This window comes from Acromyrmex echinatior, chromosome 14, assembly GCF_024713525.1.
Source record: "Acromyrmex echinatior isolate Ae372 chromosome 14, ASM2471352v2, whole genome shotgun sequence".
Lineage (NCBI taxonomy): Eukaryota > Metazoa > Arthropoda > Insecta > Hymenoptera > Formicidae > Acromyrmex > Acromyrmex echinatior.
Window position 1 is genome coordinate 1,037,614 of NC_141865.1, and position 24,117 is coordinate 1,061,730.

Sequence of the window (24,117 nt, forward strand, 5' to 3'; positions counted from 1 at the left end):
TTATTAGCCCTGAAATCGCCTCACGTTTGAATCGTAATGTAATTGCATTACTGTTTATCATCGCGGTTTATTTCGAATGGTTTATTGCTGTTGTCCGCGTACGTTTTGTGCTGATCTGTAATATTTTATTTTTAGTAAGTTCGCACTTACTCGGCTGGATTGCGAGATAAACCTGTCTCACACTATAATACATATCTCAAGAATGTGGTTAATGAATCCATCTGTCGTTGTTTAGATCGCAGTAATAGGGTCTCTCAAAATGCTATTTACATAATATAACATTATAGGTTTTAATCTCATATAAGCGGTAAATGCCGTAAGTTATATTCTAAATCCATCGTATATATATTGATTTTCCTGATTAGATAATCCATCGCGCTTTCGCGACCGATGACTGCGTATTTCGCCTATTTTTAAAACCAGGGAGTTGTCGTAGGGTGTTACTACGTCAATCGTATTAAGTCGTCAATCTTTTTTTTCTCGACCTAAAATGGCTGCGAACAATCGTTCTCTTATGTTACACGGCCGGGCAAAATGTCAATAGTGTTATAAACTTCTATATAGAAAACAATGACGCTTTCACAGGTGATGTTGTGGGCGTTTTCTTCTTCCAAGTATTGCTTTGAGCATTCGAATAATATACGATATACTTATGCTTGCGTAATTAGAATTATTTGTATGTTAATTATTTGTGAATTATTCATTACACTGTCTGACGAATTTAAACTTTTTTTCTAGATCATAAATGGGACAAGTGATTCTTATAGATTTTTGTTCGCTGGAGACGAATCCGTAAATAAAATTGCTCTATCACCAAAATTGATGCTAAAGATGCCAAAAATGACAATTTTGTGTTCTTTTGAGCTGAAATATCTGAAAAATATGATATAATAGAGGAATTTCTTTTACGAATTCGTTTTTAGCGACAAAAACCCCATAAGAATCATTTAGTTCCGTTTGTGGTTAAAAAAATCTATGTCTGACAGTATTATTAATTCAAGTTTTTACAACGTAACGATAGCATTTCAACTTTAACAAATCTAAACGCTGCTCTCGTAACACCCGCATACAAAACGCTGATGACGTACAATACATATAACAGAGTCAATTGTTTACAATGCCATTACAATTAAGCGGGATGCTTTACGCGTTTCTTCATAAGCTGGAAATTAAAAGTATCATTCGGGATTTCATTGTCATTGTCGCTCGGATTCATTGATTACAGTTCTTGATGTTTTTTAGTGTTTCAACATAGAAAGAACGATTTTAATGAAATATTTATTAAAAGTTTTTAGCTAGATATATAGATTTCAAAATAATTTTGTTTGGACCATCAAAATAATTATCTAGGACGCTCAAACTAATTGCTCAAACTAAAATGTTAAAACTTTTTGCAGCATTCTCATCAGTGCTTAAACGTTTTATATTATTAAATTCATAATGTTAAATCATACTTAATTTCAGTCACTTTTAATTATTCCTATAGGTCGCCACTGCTCCTACTAAATATGTAGTTAATTTAATTAAAACAATGAAGTGAAATAATTTAACTCAAAAATTAATTTAACTCAAAATTAGCTTATCATTTATTAAGTATCAATTATGAATGTTGTTTACTTAGAAACTAAACAATTCGACCATAGAAATAGATTGGTATGATTTTTTAATCACACGTTTTGTATTAAAATAATACATTCGGCACACTTGGAAGTTAAAAATAACAAAATGTTATTTAACTTAAGGAATTAAATTTGATCCTTTAATATTTAACAGTGTATATCTGCATAATTATTTTGTCCAACAAAATTATTTTGTAAACTGTATAGTTAAATTCCTAGATACTTTTTAGAACTTCTCTCTAGAACCGTTTTTTTCATACATGAGAAATAATCTTGAGGAATGTAGTGATTTTTTCTTATCTTCAATTTCTTTTTTATTCGCATTATTAATCTTCGTGAAAAATAAAAAGATTTAATTTGTATCTTTTATCCTCGAGAGCTCAAATACTACGGATATTCGCCGTGAGTTAGGCATTCTCTGCATCGCGAAAACGGAAATAGATGCGAAATTGATTCCGGACAATATAACTCTGAGGACTGTTTAAATGGGGCAAGCGTTCGATCACGCGCGGAAGCGCAAGCGTGTTATTGAATTACGTTTTCGTGTATCTATTGTTGCGCAATGATGCTCTCTCATTAAATTCGAACCTTTAAAAAGCATTCGAAATTTGGGGACGAAGCCAACAAGAATGATCACACGTTTTCAACGCGCACGTGCATGATGATGCATGTAACAGGTGCGGCGGTCGCTTATTATGCTGACTTTGCATAAAGTTTGATAGACAAGTCACGTAGAAATCTGTGCGATCGTCTCACTTTAACAAAAGACAAGATGGATCACACAATTCGTGCCACTTGACTCTGTTTCTTTTTGTTGACTGGAAAATATGCATGACGTACTTAAATCTATCGTACTTAAATTATCGTCGTTCGCCGGTAATCTGTTGACAGAATCCGTTGATATCAAATACAGCCGTATTGTTCAAATAGACTTTTCTCTTTGCCTCATAATAACTCGCTTAGATTAAAAATATTTAATAAGGCTCGTCCAAATATAATATCAAGGTGCAACAATGCACATTTTAACACGGAAGAAGGAATTACGCTCGTTAATATGAAAGAATATATATCAGTGAAGAATATAAAAAAACCCATCAGAGCCCACATCAGCTGTTCGGATGCACAGAAAACTCTTTATTTTCGTGTGAATGTAACAAAATGAATAAAATAAATGATAAAATAAAATTTCGACCCTACAATTTGGATCTTTATCAATATAAAATATAAATTGAAATTACATAAGTAACGCAAATCCAAGATGGTGATTTCCGATAATTTAGCTCGGTCTTCTTTATCCAAATGCCACATTAGGTATGTAATGAATAGCCAAATGATTATCAAAAATATTAACTTATATAATAATAATATAAAAACTTATATAAAGTAAAACCGGTCATATACATTGCGTCAATAAGTAGAATCAGATTACATTTTTTTATATTCTTCACTTATAGATTCTTTCGAGCCTCATTTTATATATTTGTTTAAAGAATATATACAAAAAATATCAAATACTACTTATATATATAGCACATTTCATATAATATTTTTCAGATTTTAATAAAGTAGCAGTGTGACAGTAGCTATCAAGTTAGAAGCTAGTAATAATAAAATATCTAATAAAATATAATTTTTAGCATTATATTATTACTTATTCTATTTACTCATAAATTGCATTATTGTATCATTTTATTCGTTATTTCTTATTATACCATATTTGAAGAGATATTTCGTATTATATTTTATATGTAATATTGCGTACTTTGAATATTATTATTTGGTAGATAACGTGGATCTTGCGAATAATGGATCCTTTAATGATGAGTTTCATCCTCACTCACTTGACGTTCGCAGGTGCAAGCCGAACTGCAAAACTCGTTTCTGAAGAGGATGATCTTCAATATGGGCATGCGAGCAAAAGAGACGGAGGTCAAGAAGAGCATTGTGAGGATGAACAGCATATGGGACAAGATTGTATTCAAAAAGATCCAAGAGTCGATGGGTGGCAAGCTGAGGTTGATGCTCGTAGGTTCGGCGCCGCTGGCGGGGAATGTCCTCACGTTCATCAGGTGCGCCCTTGGCTGTGTCGTGGTCGAAGGCTATGGTCAGACAGAATGCACCGCGCCAATAACGCTCACCATCCAGGTTTGTATATTAGTAATTAATTCTTGGAACTGTGCTCGCGATTTTACGGTTACAAATCATTTCCCCATATCCCCAGCGCTTACGGAACTCTCAGAAAGCGATTGTCACTTAATGCGAAAGCACTTTCTGAGTGCTTGACAGGCGCTATTATATTGTAAGATTTATAGAATGAAATATGTAAAAACGAAGAAAGGAGCACGAGAAATACACAGGACATTCATGTAAGACGAAAGGGTAAAATGTATAAAGGTCTAAAATACACAAAGATTCACGTTGCAATACGGAACTCCATACTGTTCAATTAATCGACTGAAAAGCTTCGTGGAATCGGACTTCGTGGAATCCATATAGCACAGCCTACAAAGCGCTTAGAAAGCATTTATAGCCTTTACAGGCGCTGCTGTGTTATGGATTCTATTGCTCGATTCTACACTTTAAAAATTATCAATGTCGATTTAGCACCATGCGGTGTCTTATAATTCTCACTGTATTCGTTAATATCAATGCTTTACGAACGCATATCAGCAAATAAAAATAGTCGCCCAAACCATGCTAGACGGTTTTGTCCGCAAAAGATTAATGATGTGGATTTAACATGATGAGTTTTAAATCTATACCATGATGTTGATATAACATACACTACCGCTCATTAATTTCAGTACATTCCCAAATTTGTTGAGTTTTCTCAGTAAAGGATGAACGTGTTTTACACAGAAATGAGTCCATCTGTTGTTATAAATACTTTCACTACTTGCATGCACTTTATATTTATTTATATAAAAATTCTGAAAAATTGTAGTTTTAAAGAAGCAGAACTAACAGCCGGATAACATCTGATTCTTGGAAATAAACAAAATAGGCACGCAAGGGTCACGTTATGAAGGATGATGACACGTCTTTCCATTTGATGACACAGATTGACACAGGTGTTGTTCTATCTTTGTCATTCTCTGAATGTCAAGGAAGATAGAATGACGCTTGTGTCAACTTGTATCAAATGGAAAGCACCTCATAATATCAGATACGTGTCTAATACTGTTTTAAAACTGATTCATTAACACATACACTATATCGCTTAATAATACACTATTCAATCGTCGATTTTTCGGAAAATAATGAACAAAAGAAACTCGTTTGTGATAAATATGGATTTATAGGCGAATAAATATGTTTTGTATCCATATATATATATATAGCTTGTAAATGTGATGAATATGGATTTATACAGGATGTCCCAAAATAATTGCCAAAAATTTGGGGCAGATAGAGCGCACTAAACTGAGTCGAAAAGTCCTCTACCATTTTGCAATTTTCGCAATAGTTAACAAGATATTAATTACTAAAAATTGTCGAAAATTGATCTTCAATAATTTTTTACTCAAATACTATCAACTTTATAGAAAAATTGCGAGAGACAAAGATTGTTTATTTTCTTCTCATAGAACTCTAAAAATTTTTTCAGAATTTTTTATCAACTTTTTAGTACTGCATTTTCTTATTTTTATCAATAAGAAAGTACGGTATTAAATTTTGAAAAAATTCTGAAAAAATTTTGTTTTATATTTTTCTGAATATGAAAGAAACCTTCTCAATTGAGATATAATTGTAAGTTTTCTTTGCATGCTTCGGAGGAAAAGTGGAGCAAGGGACATTTGGTGATTGACGTACATCTATAAGATCGTTAACGTTCTTATAGACGTACGCGGCAATGTTTAAAGATAATACGTAAATGTAGATACCTTTGTAAAGACCTTTCGATCGCGTATAAAAGACACAAGACTGATGGTTATACAAACGACGGTTAGTAGATATGCTTCGCGAATACATTTTTTATGAAACCGTCAAGCTCGAGCAAGCTTTAAGTTTTACGTTCTTAAAACTTTTATACAAATGTTTGTATGCCGTATCTAATTTCACTAGATATTTCTGACTTTAAAACGTACTTAAAATTTTGTCATTATATGATTTTATCGCAGCTACGATTTTATCGTAATACTTGTTTAACACTAAAATACAAGAATCGCAATTTTAATTCCTATACTGAAAAAAATCACGTCACAAAGTTACATAACGAAATCATGTAATTAAGACAAATAAATCTCGTAACGGATTGTTTCAAATCAATACATGATTTTTTTAAATTATATAATTTGAAAAGTTACACGATAATATGTTTTTTTCTTTTATTTTTATCATTTAATCCTTTAAAATTCGATAACTATAAAATCACATGATGGATGAAATTATTTCAAATATATGATTTTTCAAATTACGTGATTGTAAAAAATCATATACTGATTTGGAACAATCCGTTATGTGATTTACTTGTCTTAATTACATGATTTCGTCATGTAACTTTATAACGTTTTTTTTTCAGTAGGGATATGTATTCAATAAGGTGGTCTTTTATTGCGAGACACGTTGTGACATATCGATTGTCCTTGACAGAAATATTTACGTGTTTGATATCATTGATTATAATCATAACTATAAAAATATTAAGAAAATAGAAGCAAAATTAGAATCAATTTTAAATACTCGATATGTGTAATAATCATTTAAAGATGTGACATCGTTAGAAATTGCTATGAAAAAATCCAATTTCAATAAGATTACGTTATTTTACATACATGTGATTCTAATACATACAATGTAACATCTTTAAACGATTATTACATATATCGAGTATTTAAAATTGCCCTCCTATTTTCTTAATATTTTTGTTAGTCTTTAAGAGTCTTTTAATTTAATTGTATTTTTCATAACTATAAAATAACTTATTGAACTATGTATATACATATATGTACATTAATTCTACATATAAAACTTGTAAAGTTGCTACCTATATAGTTGGCATTACCATGTCTTTCTCTGAGTACATGTCAAATTGCAAGATTTATGTTTTTAACAAATATCTGATGGAGTGATCTCACCATGAAATACAACATTCACGGCATATCGATTATCTTTGACAAAGATATATTATGTATTTGATTTACATGAAATCGCAAAAATCGTAATTGTCCTAAAGTGAACTTTGTCATTTTGTAGCTTTTATTATTAATGCTTGACCTTTATAAAATTGTAAAATTTACGTTTTTAATAAAGGTCCAAGGTGAGTTTTGTAAGATTTCGTCGCAGAAATATATTTTATGAGTATTACATGGAGTACTTCGCGCGTACCTATAATTACTTGTGTAATCAAAAATTGGATGTAACGCGTTCTAATATATATATATTGTATTCGTGAAAAAAATATTTGTCAAAGGACTTTGAAGAAAGGAATTGATATTGTTCATCGCTATGTTCATCAATTATGCATTATCTTCGTGACAGAGAACTGGGATTTCAAAACATGCTTACTCGCAATGTAGTACGGTGTCACATATTCTATAAATAGCAAAGCCTTAATCGCCTTTTAATATTTTATATACAAAACGTCCTAAAATTCGCAACTCGAAATACTATAACAAGAAAATGTTCAAAAAATTAAGTAAAAAAAGTTATTTATAAATTTTTATTTTAAACAATAGTTTCTGAGATATAAGATAGTTTTTGAGAATAAGGATTCAAATATGGCTAATTATATATACAAACTACGTAGATTTAGATTTTAGATAATCACCTGAGAATTAATGAATGCTTTGAATTATGCGCTCATCAGCGCTCACTAATACTATCACATGGCGACATTAAACTTATAGACACTTAAACATAGTCTGTAATTGACATATTTAAATTCTTATTATCTCAAAAATTACTGCTTAAAATAAAAATTTACGAAATTTTTTTATTCAATTTTTCTAGAATTATTTTATTATAGTATTTTAAAATCGCGAATTTGAGACATCTGGTATAATTACATTGAAAATAAATGTTTGGTAATAATCAATCCCAAATGATAGTTGCTAAACGCTTTGATGAAATAATTTGAATCAAACGTTCAGTTTTAAAATAAAAAATTAATTGAATCAATTAAACGCTAATTTTACTTTCAAGTTACTATTATTATGTTTGCTAATAGTTATTTAGCTAAACCAACTAAACGCTTTTACTTTTCTATATTTTATAGTTATCAAACAGTTGATTACTATTATTAATTAGGTTTGATAGTACTTACTAAATATTGCAGCAATAAACCGATAACTATATTACTAGACTTTTTTCCCAAAGTTCTTAACAACCTGTAAGAAATTACACAATAAAACATTTGCACCTCCTATAGATCGTACAAACTATGTATAAACTTCGAAATTATTTCTTCCTTATATAATGCAATAGCTGCTATAGATAAAGACATTATTTGCTTTTTTTATTTGCATATCAAAGTACTACTATTGCTAATAAATAACGCACAACAAGCCAGATGATATACATCTCTCTCTCTCTCTCTCTATATATATATAGAGAGAGAGAGAGAGAGAGAGAGAGAATTAAGAATTCATCGTTTTAGAGTATGAAGAATTCTTATTGATTCTACTAAAGTATTCACAAACGAGAAACGTATCGAATATCGTAAGAAACATAGGAGCCGCATTTTATCGAACACCGTTTGGCACTGCGACAAAATCAGCACTATGCAGAAACAAACATAATGTGCATAAATCTCCGTTAAAATTCCACAAATTCCTCACGCGTATACATGTGCTTCTCCCCCGAATATTTATCCTGCATTATGTCAATTTACGCTGTTATTGGATTCGTCAATAAACAATTCATAATTTTTAAATATAGTCTTAGCTGTTATGTTATCATTGAATGTATATAATTCAATTGCGATAGTTTGAAATTAGATAATTTCGGCAATGTCCGAATGCTTTGATTTCAAAATGTATCTTGCAGAATCTTCTTTTACAAAAATTCAATTTAATATTGGCTAATTTAATAATGAAAGATAATAAATTACTTATTTTGAGTATTGATTATAAGAATGTTTTTAATAAACAATAAAGAAAAAAGGCTACGAGCCAAAAATTATTTTATAAAATTAAACATCGTTAGTATAGAAGTTTGAACATAAGTAAAAAAAAAACAATCCTTTAGTTGATTTAATACAATGTTCTAGCAATAAACAAACAAACGTTTCGATCGCGATCAGATCATTATCAATATTAAAAATAATATTACAAACGATAAAAATAAAACATAATATAAATTTCTAACAAATGCTGGTAATATAAAAACGATTATCATCCTGTTCACAGTTATAATGTAACTTGGAAAAAATTATCACATGACAATAGTTAATTGCAGTCAATCGTTGAATTACTTGAATAATGTCAGATAATTGTAGTCAAACATTGATTAGTTCGAATAATGTCCTTAGATAATATAAATCAGAAAATATAACGCAAGAAAATAAATTTAATCTTGTACACTGAGAAAAAAATACTGTTGATTCAATTAAAGTCTATGTTACGGGCTATCACTAACATAAGTGATTAATTTTATATATTTTTATTGACATAAAAGTATAAATTATTATTTCTATAATCAAGGCCTTTATATACATAAATAAAAATATACATGAATTAATCACTTGTCACATGTTAGTGACAGCTCATAATATAGATTTTAATTGAATCAACAGCATTTTTTCTCTTTGTAAGTAAAATATAACATACAAGAATTATGTCAGCGCAAGATTATTGTTACAGTAATGTTTTTAATATTCAAAATAAATAATTAATCACCTTGCAATATTAAATTTCTGTAACAGTTATCATTTATACATCATGTTACCAATCGACATTATAGCCATGTGAAAAAATTGTGTTCGCCCAACAGATATATATGACATTGTGGTTTTTGTTTTTATTGCAAACCCACGGAAACTTGCGAAGTATATCGCGCAGTTTGAGAAACGCTGTTCCATAACCACCCTAATCACCCAAGCGTAAATCTCCGGTAATTATAATAGTACCGCTTTGTTCTTTATTATGCTTCTGAGAACGTGAAAATGCGCAGATTCTTAATAATCTGCAATAAATTACGCAACAAAATTATTCGCATCTCTTACGCAACATAATTTTCGATATATTCCGCAAATCAATGTTTTTTTTAAAATTAAATGATTTATTTCGCCTCGATTTACCTTTTTGTTAATTAAAGCTAACGGAATTCTTGGCTCATCGATAGTTGAAATTTAAAAAAGTACTCGTCTCTCTCTCTCTCTCACACACACACACACACACACACACACACACGACGGAAGTTTACCGCTGACAGACTGGTGGAATTAAAATGATGTTTTTATTGAATGCTGACTAATAATCAAGTGATGCGCGTGCTCTCTCTATTCTTGGCGCAAGTATCGACATAAATATATAGCCGGTAAAAGCCGTCTAGATATTTCTGTCAGCTCATCGAATCAAAGCTTTGGAGCCATGTGCCAGGGGCACGTGGTGTGCCATCGGCATCACAAGAGCATTAGCTATATTAAATTATTGTATTCAAAACCATCCATCGATCCATTATAATTATATCTGAAGATTTTATATATGTATTATACTCAGCAGACACTAAATAGACAGTAACATAACAGTTAGTTATAATTTTCCTCAATAATATAACTCAATATTACATATACGTGTATTACAATTATATTATTGAGTAGGAAATTATATGTTACCACAATTTATATATTATAATAATTATTGTCAGTTGTTACTAAGTAAGAGCCCTTAGGGGAAAGAAAGCGATTATAGAATAAGTGCGGGGTTATAAAATATCATGATATCATAATATAGTTGACGCATTTTAGAAGCAATCAAAAAATTATTTCTTGACAGTCTACTTTGCACTGATCATTAGTATTTATTGCGTTATTGTTGCATTCTAATTTTCTAATCTTGTGCAGGTATTAGAATTTTATAAGTATTCTTTACGCAATTTCAAATATATATATTGATATTGATTTAACTTCAGTCTAGCTTGGAGGTCTTAAAATATGCATATAAATGAATTTGACTTTCAAATGATATAATTGAACTAAATATTTATAGTGAAATATGTATATATATTTATATGACGTGTAAAGTTATACATATAGTATATGTATATACTAGTAGTAATCTTTTTAACTTTTTTCAATTATTTAAATTATAATTACGTAAATTATATTCGTTATATCCAAAGAACTTTTATCTAATTGTAGCATAATTGGTATCACTCTTTGATTAACAAACTTGTACCAAATAGTTATATCACATGAATATTTATCGAATTATTTCAATAAAATAAAAGTGATATTTCATAATTCCCTCCCTTTTTCTGCAAAAATTCAATACTTAATATTGGTCAATTTTATACTGAGAGGTAGTAATAAATTACTTATTTTCAATATTGAAAGCATTGAATAATAGAAAGAAAATAACACTTAAAGTAAAATATTTAAAATAAATATGTTAAATACTACTTTGCAGTATTATAAATTTCTATAGTAAGGAATGATAATATCGCAGATTAATTACTATTAAACATATTCATGTTTAGCTAACAGATATATTTTCTGTTGAAAATAGGAATAATCTCTTTTTTGTTAATTTGTCTTTCGGATTTCTAATTTCTGGTTTGTATCTGAATGCAGGGCGATCATGTACCGGAACACGTGGGACCACCAGTGGCTTGCTGTTGCGTCAAGCTCGTTGATGTTCCGGAGATGGAGTACTTCGCGACGAACAACCAGGGTGAGGTGTGCGTCAAGGGTGCTAACGTCTTTATGGGATATTACAAGGATCCGGAAAAAACTGCCGAGGTTATCGATGAACAGGGATGGCATCACACAGGAGATATCGGCATGTGGCAGCCTGTAATTACATTTATTCCATTCCGTAGCTATCGTTAGCAATATATCTTTAAATCTTTATTAATAATATACATGCAAAATGATAGAGACTATTCGACTTAGTTTTTTATTATATTAAATAGTACTTTATGATTAGTGAGCGTTATTTCAGATACATCCTGTATATTTTAGAAACGAAATCAGAGATAGCTGAAATTGGTTTTTTTTTAATAATAATTGAGATAATTAAGATATAGTGGAAAAATTAATAAATGAATAATAGATAATAGATAAATTATAAAAGATAATTAAGCTTATAAGTTAAAATATAAGTTAAAATAAATAATATTTTTTATATTTATTTAATTGCTTTCAGAATGGAACGTTAAAGATAATCGATCGAAAGAAGCATATCTTTAAGCTATCGCAAGGAGAATATATCGTGCCGGAAAAGATCGAAAACATTTACATACGCAGCCAATATGTACAACAAGTATTCGTCCACGGAGAATCATTGAAATCTTGTATCATAGCAATAGTAGTACCAGACGTAGATGTAATTAAATGTTGGGCGGTGGAGAATGGCATACCTGGTACACTGAGCGTTCTATGCGTCAATCCAGAAGTAAAAAAATTAATCCTCGATGACATGTTAGCGTGGGGAAAAGAAGTTGGTCTGAAATCCTTTGAACAAGTATATTATCGTTCCTTATTTCTTTTTCTATCTTTTTTCTTTTATTCAAAAAATTCAGACGTCAAATTCCGTTTGATCTATATCCTTGGCTATAAATATAAAGCACTTCCACAAATTGACGTAAGTGTCTTACATCTAGCGAAAAATAAATTTAAAAATTGTTTTATCGAAAAGTAATATTTTTATAACAATTTAAATATTTTATTAATTTTCTTTTGATTTTTATTATTGCCAAAACCATACAAGAAATTGAGAGTATTTTATACTTATGGCCAAGATTAATTGTAGTTGAGTTTTGTGGTAGATGAAGACACAAAAATCTTAAGTAAAACCTGAAAGTCTGATAATTTGAAAATCCTGATTATTTGCTTCGCAGGTAAAGGATATTTATCTCCATCCAGATCCGTTCTCGGTACAAAATGGGCTTTTAACACCAACGTTGAAATCGAAACGGCCTCAATTGAAAGCGTACTTTAAACCACAGATAGAGGATCTCTATCAACAATTGGACTGACCAGACTGAGCGATTGTGCTATCGCTTGTCTGCACCAGCACTGAACGCAAAAGAAAGACGTTCGATGGTAGAAATGGAAGCAAAGCGCCTTTCCTCGCCGCTGTTCTCTCACCAAAGTCACTATTGTCATCGAATATTCGCGCGTTAATCCTCGAGATACTTTTATTATATTATCATTTTCACGGGTACATTAGGGATGCAGATGGAAAAAAAAGCACCATTTAAGCTAATTAAGGTGAATGATAACATAACAAGTAATAAAAGAAGTTATTATTAGGCGCGTTTAGTTTCTCTTTTTCTCAATTACAAGCGTCCTTGAATATTTTCGATAATGGATGTATTTACAATTCAATCCTTACCCACGCATACTTCAATAATGTACACAGTGACTGTTATTTTCATGTAAGAGACGAATTATAGAATGCATTTTTAACTGGTAGAGTCGCAGTGAACTCACTCGATTACGGCTCAGGTCAAAATTACAACAATTAGTACGTAGTTGTTAACTTGAACAGATAATATTTCCTCAAATATTACTCTGAAGAGGTAATATTTCGATGCGTGTGCCCGATAATCGGCGCACGCAACGTCGAAAACTTTGAATATTACTTAATAAATACATTTCTTGTTGAATATATTTTGTGGTTCGGAATATCTTTAGAAACTTGAACGCTGTTAACCGCTGATCAAGATTCTCGGATAACAAATTCAAAATCGATTTTACGATACTTTCCAAAGTACTTGAAAATAATACATTTGTGATAATCATTCACTGCTTCAATATGATTTTAATTAATTAACTTCGATGCGCAAAGTTAACTTGGAGGAGAATCGTAAAATCGTTTTATAATTTACCTTACGGGGATGGGTCAATATTTTTTTATACAAGACTTTATATAATAATTAAACGGGGTTTTTTGTTCTTGTTTGATGACATTTTGCCAGTTTTGCTTGAGGTGACTTTGTATAAGAGATCATAATTCAGTCGTCTGATGCTTGTCAGATTAATAAAAGAATAAACGTGTAGCAAAGACTGATGTCTTCTAAGGCAAAATGTGACAAACAAGTACAAGAAAGTTGGATAGACGATATAATACAGGATTACCTCACAATTTGATAGAAATAACATTTTGAAGAGTCTCTGATAATAAATACAACTTCCAAACCACATTTAGTGGATCTGGCCGAAGAAAAAAAAATGTCTGTTCTCTTTAACTCTTAAAACTATAGTATATCACAATGCACGCAACGATTATAAGCATTAACGCTACTCCTGCCAAAATAATTCTCTGTTGAAGGCTCCGAAAGATCATTCCTGATAATAACCGAGACCCTCGCCCCAACTCTGCATCTGTTTCGCGTAACTAAGACAAAAAAACATTATGATTTTGTGTTTTTTTTTCTTTTTAAATATATAATTCACGTAAAAGCTACGAGTTATAGCACACAAGAAAACTTAAGCAATAAGAGCAGTAAAGCCAATGACACACAAAAAAGCGTGAAGTATTAAGACATAAGCAATAAGCAAATTGACTAATCACAATAGAGAACGTAAAGCAAACGCCTTATGCTTTTCTGAGCTTTAATCTCTTACGACTATGTAAAGAACTTACTCTTCCTCTGCTCCGTTGTATTGTCTCTCGCTGTTCGTGAAGCTCCTTCAGCACCTGAGAACCGATCTCTTCGGTCTCCAATGCCATACGATAACCATTCTGTAACGTTCGCCCTGATCGTTCTATTCTTTCAGAGGCATCCAATAGTCTTTTCCTTTGGTCTTCTGTTACATTATTGTCCCAAGACTCTTCTATTGTGATTTCTGTAACATCCTCTTTTGATTTCTTTGCTATTTGAAATTCTTGCGTCAAACGTTTCAATTCTGCTCTGTGACTCTCTACGCGACCACGTAGACGGTCGCGTGCTGTTCCGTTCATCCCACGAACCTCCAACTCCATTTGCTCCAGCTGATTATAGATAATTTTTTTATTTGAGACAAATATTTTATAATGGAGTATCCCAAATAAAGGCGAACAAAATAAAACATATCTCATAAGCATAATTGTTCCTAATTCTGTCAATCTTTTATTAGTTAAAATGTATAAATTCTAAATGTTATCTTAAACTGGTTGCTTTAATTAAAATCAAATCCTCAATACATTTATTTTTATAATATTTTTTAATATTTACTTTGAATATTTTTGGAAATAAATATAAATCAATTTAATCTTGTAAATTAAATCCATTTAAAATTAAATAAAAAGTGAATTTTTATCCGTCTCTAAAACTAAAAAACTAGAGGTTTTAAAATGTGGATCGATTAAAAAAACAATTACCTTATTTTAAGAAAAAATGGACTATAAATCGATCAAATATTCACATATAGAAATAAATAATAAATACAAAATGTCCAAAATAATAAGATTTTTAGAGTTTAAGATTTTAGACTAAAAAATCTTTTTAAATGATTTTGTTCTACCAATGAAAAAAATTTATTTTAATTTTGGTTTCATTTATTTTTTATCTTCTTCTAAGAATTAAAAAAAAATGTAGAGTAAATTAAACCAAGATTAAAGTTAATCTACTTTGATAGAAATTGAACTTAAATGTATTACCCTATTAAACAAACTAACCCATTAAACTTCTGAAGCCGATGCCAAAATTTTTAATAGTTACTAATGTTGAGTCTATAAAACTCATTTAATTTATGTTAATTAAAAGGCACTAATTAATTTCAAGAAACCAAAATGACTCATAAAAAAGAATGAATAGCAAGTATATTTTAATAAGTATACTAAGTATGTATTTCAGTAAATATAATTTAAATTTAATATAACATAAAGAAAATTTTCGAAAGAAATATTGAATAGGTTCAATCAGTCCAATAGATTATAGTTAGCTCCAGAGAATTATTAATCAACATTCAATTAGATCTAATATTGAGGTTTATATACACTATCTCTTTGGATTTAAAGGACAAGCTATAGAAGCATATTCTACAAGCGTACAAATAAGATATTGTATGAAGTTTGGCTAGAAATGCTTTACTACAAAGTTATAAATAAATATCAAATCAACATGAAATAAAAACAATGGATTTTTACAGGACACGAAAGTATTTTATGTTGGAAAGATCAAACATGTTTATATCGTGTATATTCACATCATATTTAATATCTGTAAATAATTCATTTTGACCTATGCATAAATCAAGGCTTGAACATGATATTCAACATAACGATTTCGCTGATATCGTAAAATAGTAACAGCAATCAAAATGCCAATATTTGTTTACAATTTTGCAATAAAGCATAACCAAACTTTAAAGACCATTTTTTCTTGTTTCCACTTATAAAATATACTCCTGCAGTTTATCTGTTAAACTCTAAAACAGCTTATATATTCCGTAAAGTATCTCAATCTTTTCACAAGTACTGTGAACTGCGCGAAATGATTTTTCTAACCCTACGTTATACGACCAACTGATTGACAGTTGGTGAATCGAGATCTAGCATCACACAATCAGTCCATCACTTTAATTGAGAGAAGGGAGAGGGAATGCAAATTAAATTACCAGCTCTTGTGCCTCCTCGATTTGCCGGTCCACATCCTGGACGAAGGCTCTTTTCTCACCTACAAATTACGTCACACATATCGATTATTGCCCTTTAACATTGACTTTGCGCGGTGGTTACGTGTCAATTAGATTATCGTACAATACGCGACGCCTCTTTGATCGTCGCCTCGACGACGTTTCTTACCGCCACTCTGGACTCTAATCCGACCAATTTTCGCAGTAATGTCAGCTGTCAGAACGGCGTACTGCTGCTCGTAGTTGTCAACGAGCGACGCCATCTTGGACACATGGATAAGCCATCGACTACTGACTCAAACCAGATGGCAATTCCGATCACGATTCCGACTGATGTGAACAGGCACAATATAATTAAAGGCTATCACAAGGAAAAAGTGACTAGAAAGCCTATAATCAGAGTAGCGCCATACGAGAGATGACGTCATATTTTAGCGAAATTCTGCGAGAGAGAAAGAGATATACAATCTCAGTCTAACAAACTATCAGTTTTAGATGCAACAGCATTGAACGACATAGATACGTAAAGGTACATTGATAAAAATAAAATTATTTTAGAAATAATTATTTTCGAAATTATTTTAGAAATATGGTTGGATGTACAATACCCTTTTGTAACAATTCATTAAAAAAAAGGATATGTTATGAAAATAATTCCGAAAGACACAAACGCCGAATGAATTGGTTAAAGAGTATAAATGGCAAATATAAAAATTGGACGCCGTCAAAAAATTCATCTGTATGTGAGATAAAGTAATTTATTCTTTATAAATAATGTATTTAAAATATTAAAATAAAAATGTAACATAAAATATACACAGATTAATTATAATATCTGAAGACACGATAGTATCTTGGCGCTAAGTATTGGGTCATCTAAAAAGTATCCGCGGTACTTTGTCACTAGATATATGACCATCAACACACATCTAGTGACAAAAAACCGCGGATACTTTTTAGATGACCCAATATATGTATAGTCATCACATTGGTTACGGATTTAATTCTTTCTCTTTTTGTCGTAATCTTTTCAATTATATATCATTGTGAGTCTAAATCAAATAATATGATAATTATGATATTTAATATATAATATTTTATGAAATAATATGTAGATATATAATATTTTTCTGAATTTTTTACTTCATTTATATTACAGATGGATTTTGCTCCTAAAATGTAGGAACAGAGAATGGATAATAAACTAGCGCATTTAATAGCGCAAATAAAGTGCAATAAATAACGTTGTGTGTATAAAGTAATGTGCAATATTACTAAATATACAATATTGCAATAATACAAAATAAATGAAATTTTATAATAAATAATATATATAAAAGTTTTATATACAATATTTATTTATTATCATTTTTTAATTTGGCACAATTTTTGAGCATGAATTCAAAATTTAGAAAATAATGCGTTTAAAAAACTAGAGGGAATGGCTAAAACATGGCGGACCAATCACAAGTGATACCCGTATGGCGTCACTCTGATTGTAGGCTCTCTACCCCATTCTTATTTTTATAATTATATTTACAATTTGCAATTTGAATAAAGTTAGAACTCTTCTAATTGTATAAGCAAACTATATTTAATTTAAAATTGTGAAGAAAATTTATATGAATAAAAATGAATCAACCTTAGAGGCCCTCCACCACTCCCGCCAATTTTTAATGGCGATTCTCTTTTCTTTGTAAGTATATGCTCCCGTAAAAAAACGAGTTACTAATAAATTTAATCGGTTTTTACAGGTAAGTATGTTTTAAATTTATTTTTTAATTTTATATCTCTCTTTTTTTCTTTAATTATTTTATTATATTTCGCTAAAATCATATTGCATTATGATTAACGAAATACAATAAAATAATTAACAATTATATTGCATAGCTTTTTAATATTATCTTTTATTGTAATCCTTTAATAATACAATAATTATTTACAATATAATATATAATAAAAAATGTTGTTCGAAATATAATAAGAATGATATTATAGGAGCACAATTAACAAAATTTAGTAATGAGGTATTATACGAAAATGTCGAAAATACATACGATAACACAAATTTTCTAAACCAATGTTTAATGAAATATTGATAAATGTGGAATGAAAATACTAACAACAATTAGATCGTACTTACTATTAATTATTAACTTGTGATTATATTATAAAACTTATTAATATCGTGATAAAAAGTCATTAATACATTTACGACAAGACTTTCATCGCATTTAAGATAATTATCCCGATAATTTGATCAAAGTCCCTCCACATTGTGATAACGTTAGTATCCGATACAAAGAAGAAAAAAATCTTCATAGAAAAGCGAACTTGATGTATTCTGATTCCACGTCAAATTCATAAGATCCATTCGCAAAAAAAAGTTAAGCAATTCGTCAAACACCAGCGGTCTTATTACAGAAGGATGTGAATTCCAAATCTTTCAGACCACTTATGATAGAAATAATTTTGGTAGCATCTTAATTACATTTTTATTGCATTTTTAATATAATATCAAAATTTGCGAGGAAATTATATGTTCTGCCACACATTACTACAAATCATCTCTTATTAAAAATAAAAAGATAAAATGATTTCCTTACGGAATAGTGATTACGAAGGAATATATTTAATAGTAATAAAATACATGCATTATTGTAATTTTTTATATGTATGAATACAAAAGTATTTCGGGTACCAACTGTTCGAGATAAATCGAATGATAATAACGAGATTTTAAAGAACTAAGTATGTTTTCTGAAAAATTTGTTATTATATATAAAATTTAACAATCTTTTTTTTCTGCATTTTCCCAAAATTTTAATTATTAATACCTCACTAATGTAAAGGTATCCATTCGACTTATCTCGAATTTTTTGTATCCACACATTTTTAATTAAATTCATGTAATCACGATATCATTGATAAAAGAACATAAGGTATTTTGATAAAAAAATTATTTAAATGGATAAAAATCAAAACTTGTTAAATATAATCTCATAACATATCTGCATGTATTTTATCATAGAAAAGTATATAATAAAATATAATATAAATATACATATAATATACATATAAATAATAATTAACAATATTCTGGAATGGCGGGATGTCTCCAATACCTAAAAATGATTTTAAAATAACAGTTAAAAAATTAAATATATACATTCGTAATCATATTTTTTTGTTAGAGCAATCATCGAAAAATAAGCAAATTATTTGCATAAAGCTTAAATTTATTTACTTAACAATTTGGATTTAAAAAAATAATCATTATATGTATATCCATACATTAATTATATAATATTAATTATATAATATTATATATAATATTAATTATATAATATTATTTTCGTATTGTTATTAAGATATAGTACTATTACTAACATTATTATTACTAGTGGGAGAACATTTAATAAAACAAAAAAAGCGACGAAAATTGTATGTTAAAGTACTACTGAATTAATTTCGTAATTTGATTTTAAAATATATAGCATATAATTGTCTGACTCATTGACAAAATAATTATTTCCAATGCAAGAGAAAACTCGGGATTAATTCCGATCCTGTACAAGAATTTCCAATAAGATACCAAACTAGACTTTGCGAATGGACTTTACAGAAAACGACGAGGAATAGTCTTCATATGATATTGTAAAAATAATTTCGACTTCCTATTGATACAAATCACGCATTCACTGCATCAACATAGCATCCACTTGACGCGAGAGACTTTCGTACATAATAAATTAATCATTAATATTTGTAATTTTTTAATGCTAAGAATATAAATGTAAAAAACAAACAAGAAGTTAATATTTAATCTATATTACCTCAGTCAAAGCTCGAATCTTTACTGACTTATTTAATAAATTAAATAGACGAAAAATTGACGATTATTTTAAATATCAAATTTTTAATTAAAAGTCGCTTAAAATTATTAATGACTTTTTCATATTTACAATAAAATCCAAATTAAAAAAAATTTTTTTAATTAAACATCTATCAAATTCGTTAAATTAATAAACAATTTTTGTTATCATATGGTTCGTCGATTTCGTGTAATTTACATCAATAAAGCAGCAATAAATTTGATTTACTACGACCAGATAAATGCTATCTGTAAGGAATAGATATATTTAATATGAATATATAAACATTCCAATAAATGTATAATTTAAATTAGTAATTATTGCGGAAATTATTAATACCTCGCTAATATAAAGGTAATTACAAAAATAAACATAATGGCATTTACCTGGACATAGTTCACATAAATTTTATATTACATGTAATATTATTATACATACATTTATTTATGATAAAATTAATTACAATATTAATGCGTATATATACTTTGTATATATATAGAATTTTATAAGATATTAAGTTTAATTTCAGGGGAGCTGAAAATTCAATGAAATTTAAAATTGTATATAATATATAATCATAAAATTAAAATTATATATAATATATAATCATATTTGACAATTGGATTGTTGACAATTAAATAAAATTTAAGATTAATTTAAAATTTTATTTAATTTTTAATGTTTTCGTTACAATTATCAAGTACATACACATGATGTCTATTTATCCTTATCTACATATTATATAATTTATTAGTTAGATTTATTATATAATATTTTTTTAATTATATTTATTTTTTAAAACAAAATTTAATTATCCGATCGCGAAATCTATTTAAGTGGCATTTTATTTATAATAATTTAATTTTTCAATTTATCTACATTTATTGTCTTTACCTATACAGTCCCTACCTATCCATATACTTGTCCTACCTATCCGTATTTTAATCTATTCGCGTATCCTATCTCTATTCGTATTTCTATTTCCTATATTACTTCATTAACGTGTAATACCGCGAAAATAATACGTTAATGACTGTGTTCAGCAGAGAAAGAAGCTTTGCAAATGTTATAAAATTCTTCAACACGATTGGTTCTTACTTTAGGTTTTCATGAATTTAAATGAACTAATGATATTAAATCAAATTTTCAAATAATTGCAAAACTACTTTCTTTGCTGAATGCAGCAGCTAATGCCTAACTATGTCCTATTGTATACTGATAAATTCAGAGAGATTACCTAATTGCGATCGTATTAAATAAATGAGCAATAAATGATAATAATTAAAATACTTTTAATTTTTAAAATACAAAAAATTAATAAATAACAAAGCTAATGAGAGCCATTGCGGATAATGAAGTGCAACTAGAATTTGTAGATTAAAAAACCTACAAAACTTGCGCTTCATTATCTGCACTAACTCTCATTAGCTCTGTTATTTGTTAGTTATTGTATTCTAAATCAACAATATAAGAACTCACAATTTGCGAGCAAGTTGCCCTCCCGAATATTCAGAATTTATCTTTATATATATATATCTTTCAAAAAATTAGATTGGTGTTACACATCAACACCCACTTCGTTCAGATCCTCGTCTTTTTTCTGGCCAATATTCTGGCTTAATATGCCAGAGATCGACAGCAAGGAGAAATATTCTTTTTTGCTGCCAACTAAAAGCGTAAAATTTTACGCTTTTGTATGATACGCGAAACACGAACGCGTCGCGAAGGGGCCACCATATTAATCAAATTGATTAAATATTAATTATCAATAATAATAATTTTATTAATACATGTGTGTGAATAAATTTATTCCTTATTCGTGTTTATTCGAAACTAAAAATATAAGTATTTAACTAAAAATAAATCTAAATTTAAAAAAATCTCTATGAGAGATATTTCCAACATTTTGATTTTATAAGTCTCAAATATTGTGAAATTAGATCAAATTTCTTAATATAAATTTTACACAATATAAACAATAAAACTTCAAATTAAATATAAACCGGAAATTACTAAGTCGATTACTATCCCATAAAATTTAAGGCCATGTACGTATTCTTAACGATTCGAACGATTCGTTGCTGAATCTCATCTCAAAACATACAGAGAGATAAGAAATTCAGATAAATGATGTAAGATCCAAAAGGGAGATAATTTTCCCTTAATTAATAAATATCGTATATCGTTTATGTTTTAAATTAATTAACAATCATTTTCTGCATAATTTATTATTTCAAAATTAAGTATTTTAAAAAATGCAAAATTCCGAACGCGATTTTTTAAAATAATTATAAGATAAAATTCTTTTATTTCTTGACACAACGAACCTCTACTGGATCTTACATCATATTACTATTTTGACTGGTATAAAATCCAGTTACTACATATGGATAAGTTATAAAAGTTTAGGCTAAAGTAAGTGCATTTAGTGCAATTTAGGTAAATTATAGTAACAATTAAATATCATAAAATATTTTTTATAAAAAAGCGAGATTAATAAATTATACGACAAATGCGCTACATTAAAATATCTGTTATTTCACTAGTAACAAGTGTACAAATAATAAGTGTGAAGCAATACAAAGATATCTTTGAAAATAGTATGTTTTATATATATATATATATGTATATTATTTTTCTCTGCACCAACTTAAATAAAATTTAATCCTGAATGAATATTTGAAAATAGGATAGATAGAAAGAATAATAAAACTATTATTCTGTAACAAACACTGTTCTATATTATAACATCTATAGAAAAAAAAAACAATTTCATTTACTCTAATTATACTTTTTATACACATATATTCTTTACATATATTTTTTAATTTACTGTATTTCATTTATTTAAAAAATACGAATACTTTATTAATTTTTGTTTTTACTTCCTAGTGCATTAAGACGTAATATACAAAGTGATTGATAATTCTGTTGACAACGTTCGTAGGTACAGCAAACTAAATTGAGTCGAAAAGTCATTTTGCAATTTTTACAATAATTAACAAGATATTAATAATCACTCAATATTGGTTTTCAATAAATTTTTACTCAAAAATTTTTACTCACAAGATATTAATTATTAAATAGTGGCGAATATTGATCTTCAATTTCAGCAAAAATTGTTAATTTTCTACTTATAAAGTTCTACATTTTTTTCAGAATTTTTTAATATCGTATTTGATCACATGGTTAAAAATACTTGTCAATGAAAGAATGCAACACTAAAAAGTTGATAAAAAGTCTGAAAAAAATCTTAGAGCTTTGTGAAAAGAAAACAAACAATTTTTACCGTTTTTCTGTAAAATTGATAGTACGATCATGGTAGATCATCGCAATAATAACAAGATATTAATTATTAAATAGTGCCGAAATTGAAGATTTATATTCGCCACTATGTAAATATTAAAATCTTGTTACTATTGTGATGATCTATTGATCGCACTATCAATTTTACAGATAAATAGTAAAAATTGTTTGTTTTCTTCTCACAGAGCTCTAAGATTTTTTTCATAATTTTTAGTATTACATTTTTTTATCGGCAAATATTTTTACCAACATGTGAAGAAATATGATATTAAAAAATTCTGAAAAAAATTTTAGAACTTTATAAGTAGAAAATTAACAATTTTTGCCGAAATTGATGATCAATATTCGCCACTATTTAATAATTAATATCTTGTTACTATTGCGAAAATTGCAAAATGGTAGAGAACTTTTCGACTCAGTTTAGTTTACTCTACCTGCCCACGAGCGTTATCAGTACAATTATCAAACTGTATATATTTTAATTAAAACATATTTAAAAAATCGATTACATAGAATCAACTTTCATGATATTTTTAAGAATGAATTATTTTGTATCAATTGAATTGAATTACATACATATATATATATATAT

At 28.5% G+C, this 24,117-nt stretch overlaps 2 protein-coding genes across 5 annotated transcripts in view; one reads left to right on the forward strand and one right to left on the reverse strand.

Moving 5' to 3' along the window:
• Positions 1–13,395, forward strand: part of LOC105144665 (long-chain-fatty-acid--CoA ligase 1) — a 38,779-nt gene extending 25,384 nt beyond the window's left edge. For all 3 annotated transcript variants that reach the window (XM_087412954.1, XM_011053715.2, XM_011053714.2), the window contains 4 exons: positions 3,474–3,764; positions 11,353–11,574; positions 11,927–12,244; positions 12,621–13,395. In XM_087412954.1, the coding sequence (XP_087269080.1) occupies positions 3,474–3,764; positions 11,353–11,574; positions 11,927–12,244; positions 12,621–12,758 (969 nt within the window). In that variant the 3' untranslated portion in view covers positions 12,759–13,395. The remainder of the gene's footprint in view (positions 1–3,473; positions 3,765–11,352; positions 11,575–11,926; positions 12,245–12,620) is intronic.
• Positions 13,014–16,665, reverse strand: Vti1a (Vesicle transport through interaction with t-SNAREs 1a). Of its 2 annotated transcripts, none has more exons than XM_011053717.2 (4): positions 16,514–16,665; positions 16,327–16,385; positions 14,372–14,719; positions 13,014–14,122 (listed from the first exon to the last, which is right to left on the reverse strand). In XM_011053717.2, the coding sequence occupies exons 1-4, from the start codon at positions 16,605–16,607 to the stop codon at positions 13,970–13,972; spliced, it is 654 nt and encodes a 217-aa protein (XP_011052019.1). In that variant the 5' UTR covers positions 16,608–16,665; the 3' UTR covers positions 13,014–13,969. The 2 variants fall into 2 exon arrangements, with proteins under 2 accessions (XP_011052019.1, XP_011052018.1); XM_011053716.2 differs by having other exon boundaries at positions 16,469–16,652.
• Positions 16,666–24,117: the final 7,452 nt, after the last annotated feature.

What these genes read in the sequence shown, in the direction of transcription:
- Vti1a (XM_011053716.2), bottom strand. Translation starts at nt 16,607, where the DNA reads ATGGCGTCGCTCGTTGACAACTACGAGCAGCAGTACGCCGTTCTGACA. An exon ending in TCAAAGAGGCGTCGCGTATT is followed by an intron (nt 16,386 to 16,468) that starts GTACGATAATCT and finishes CGTAATTTGTAG; the next exon opens with GTGAGAAAAGAGCCTTCGTC. An exon ending in TACAACGGAGCAGAGGAAGA is followed by an intron (nt 14,123 to 14,371) that starts GTAAGTTCTTTA and finishes TTTTTGTCTTAG; the next exon opens with TTACGCGAAACAGATGCAGA.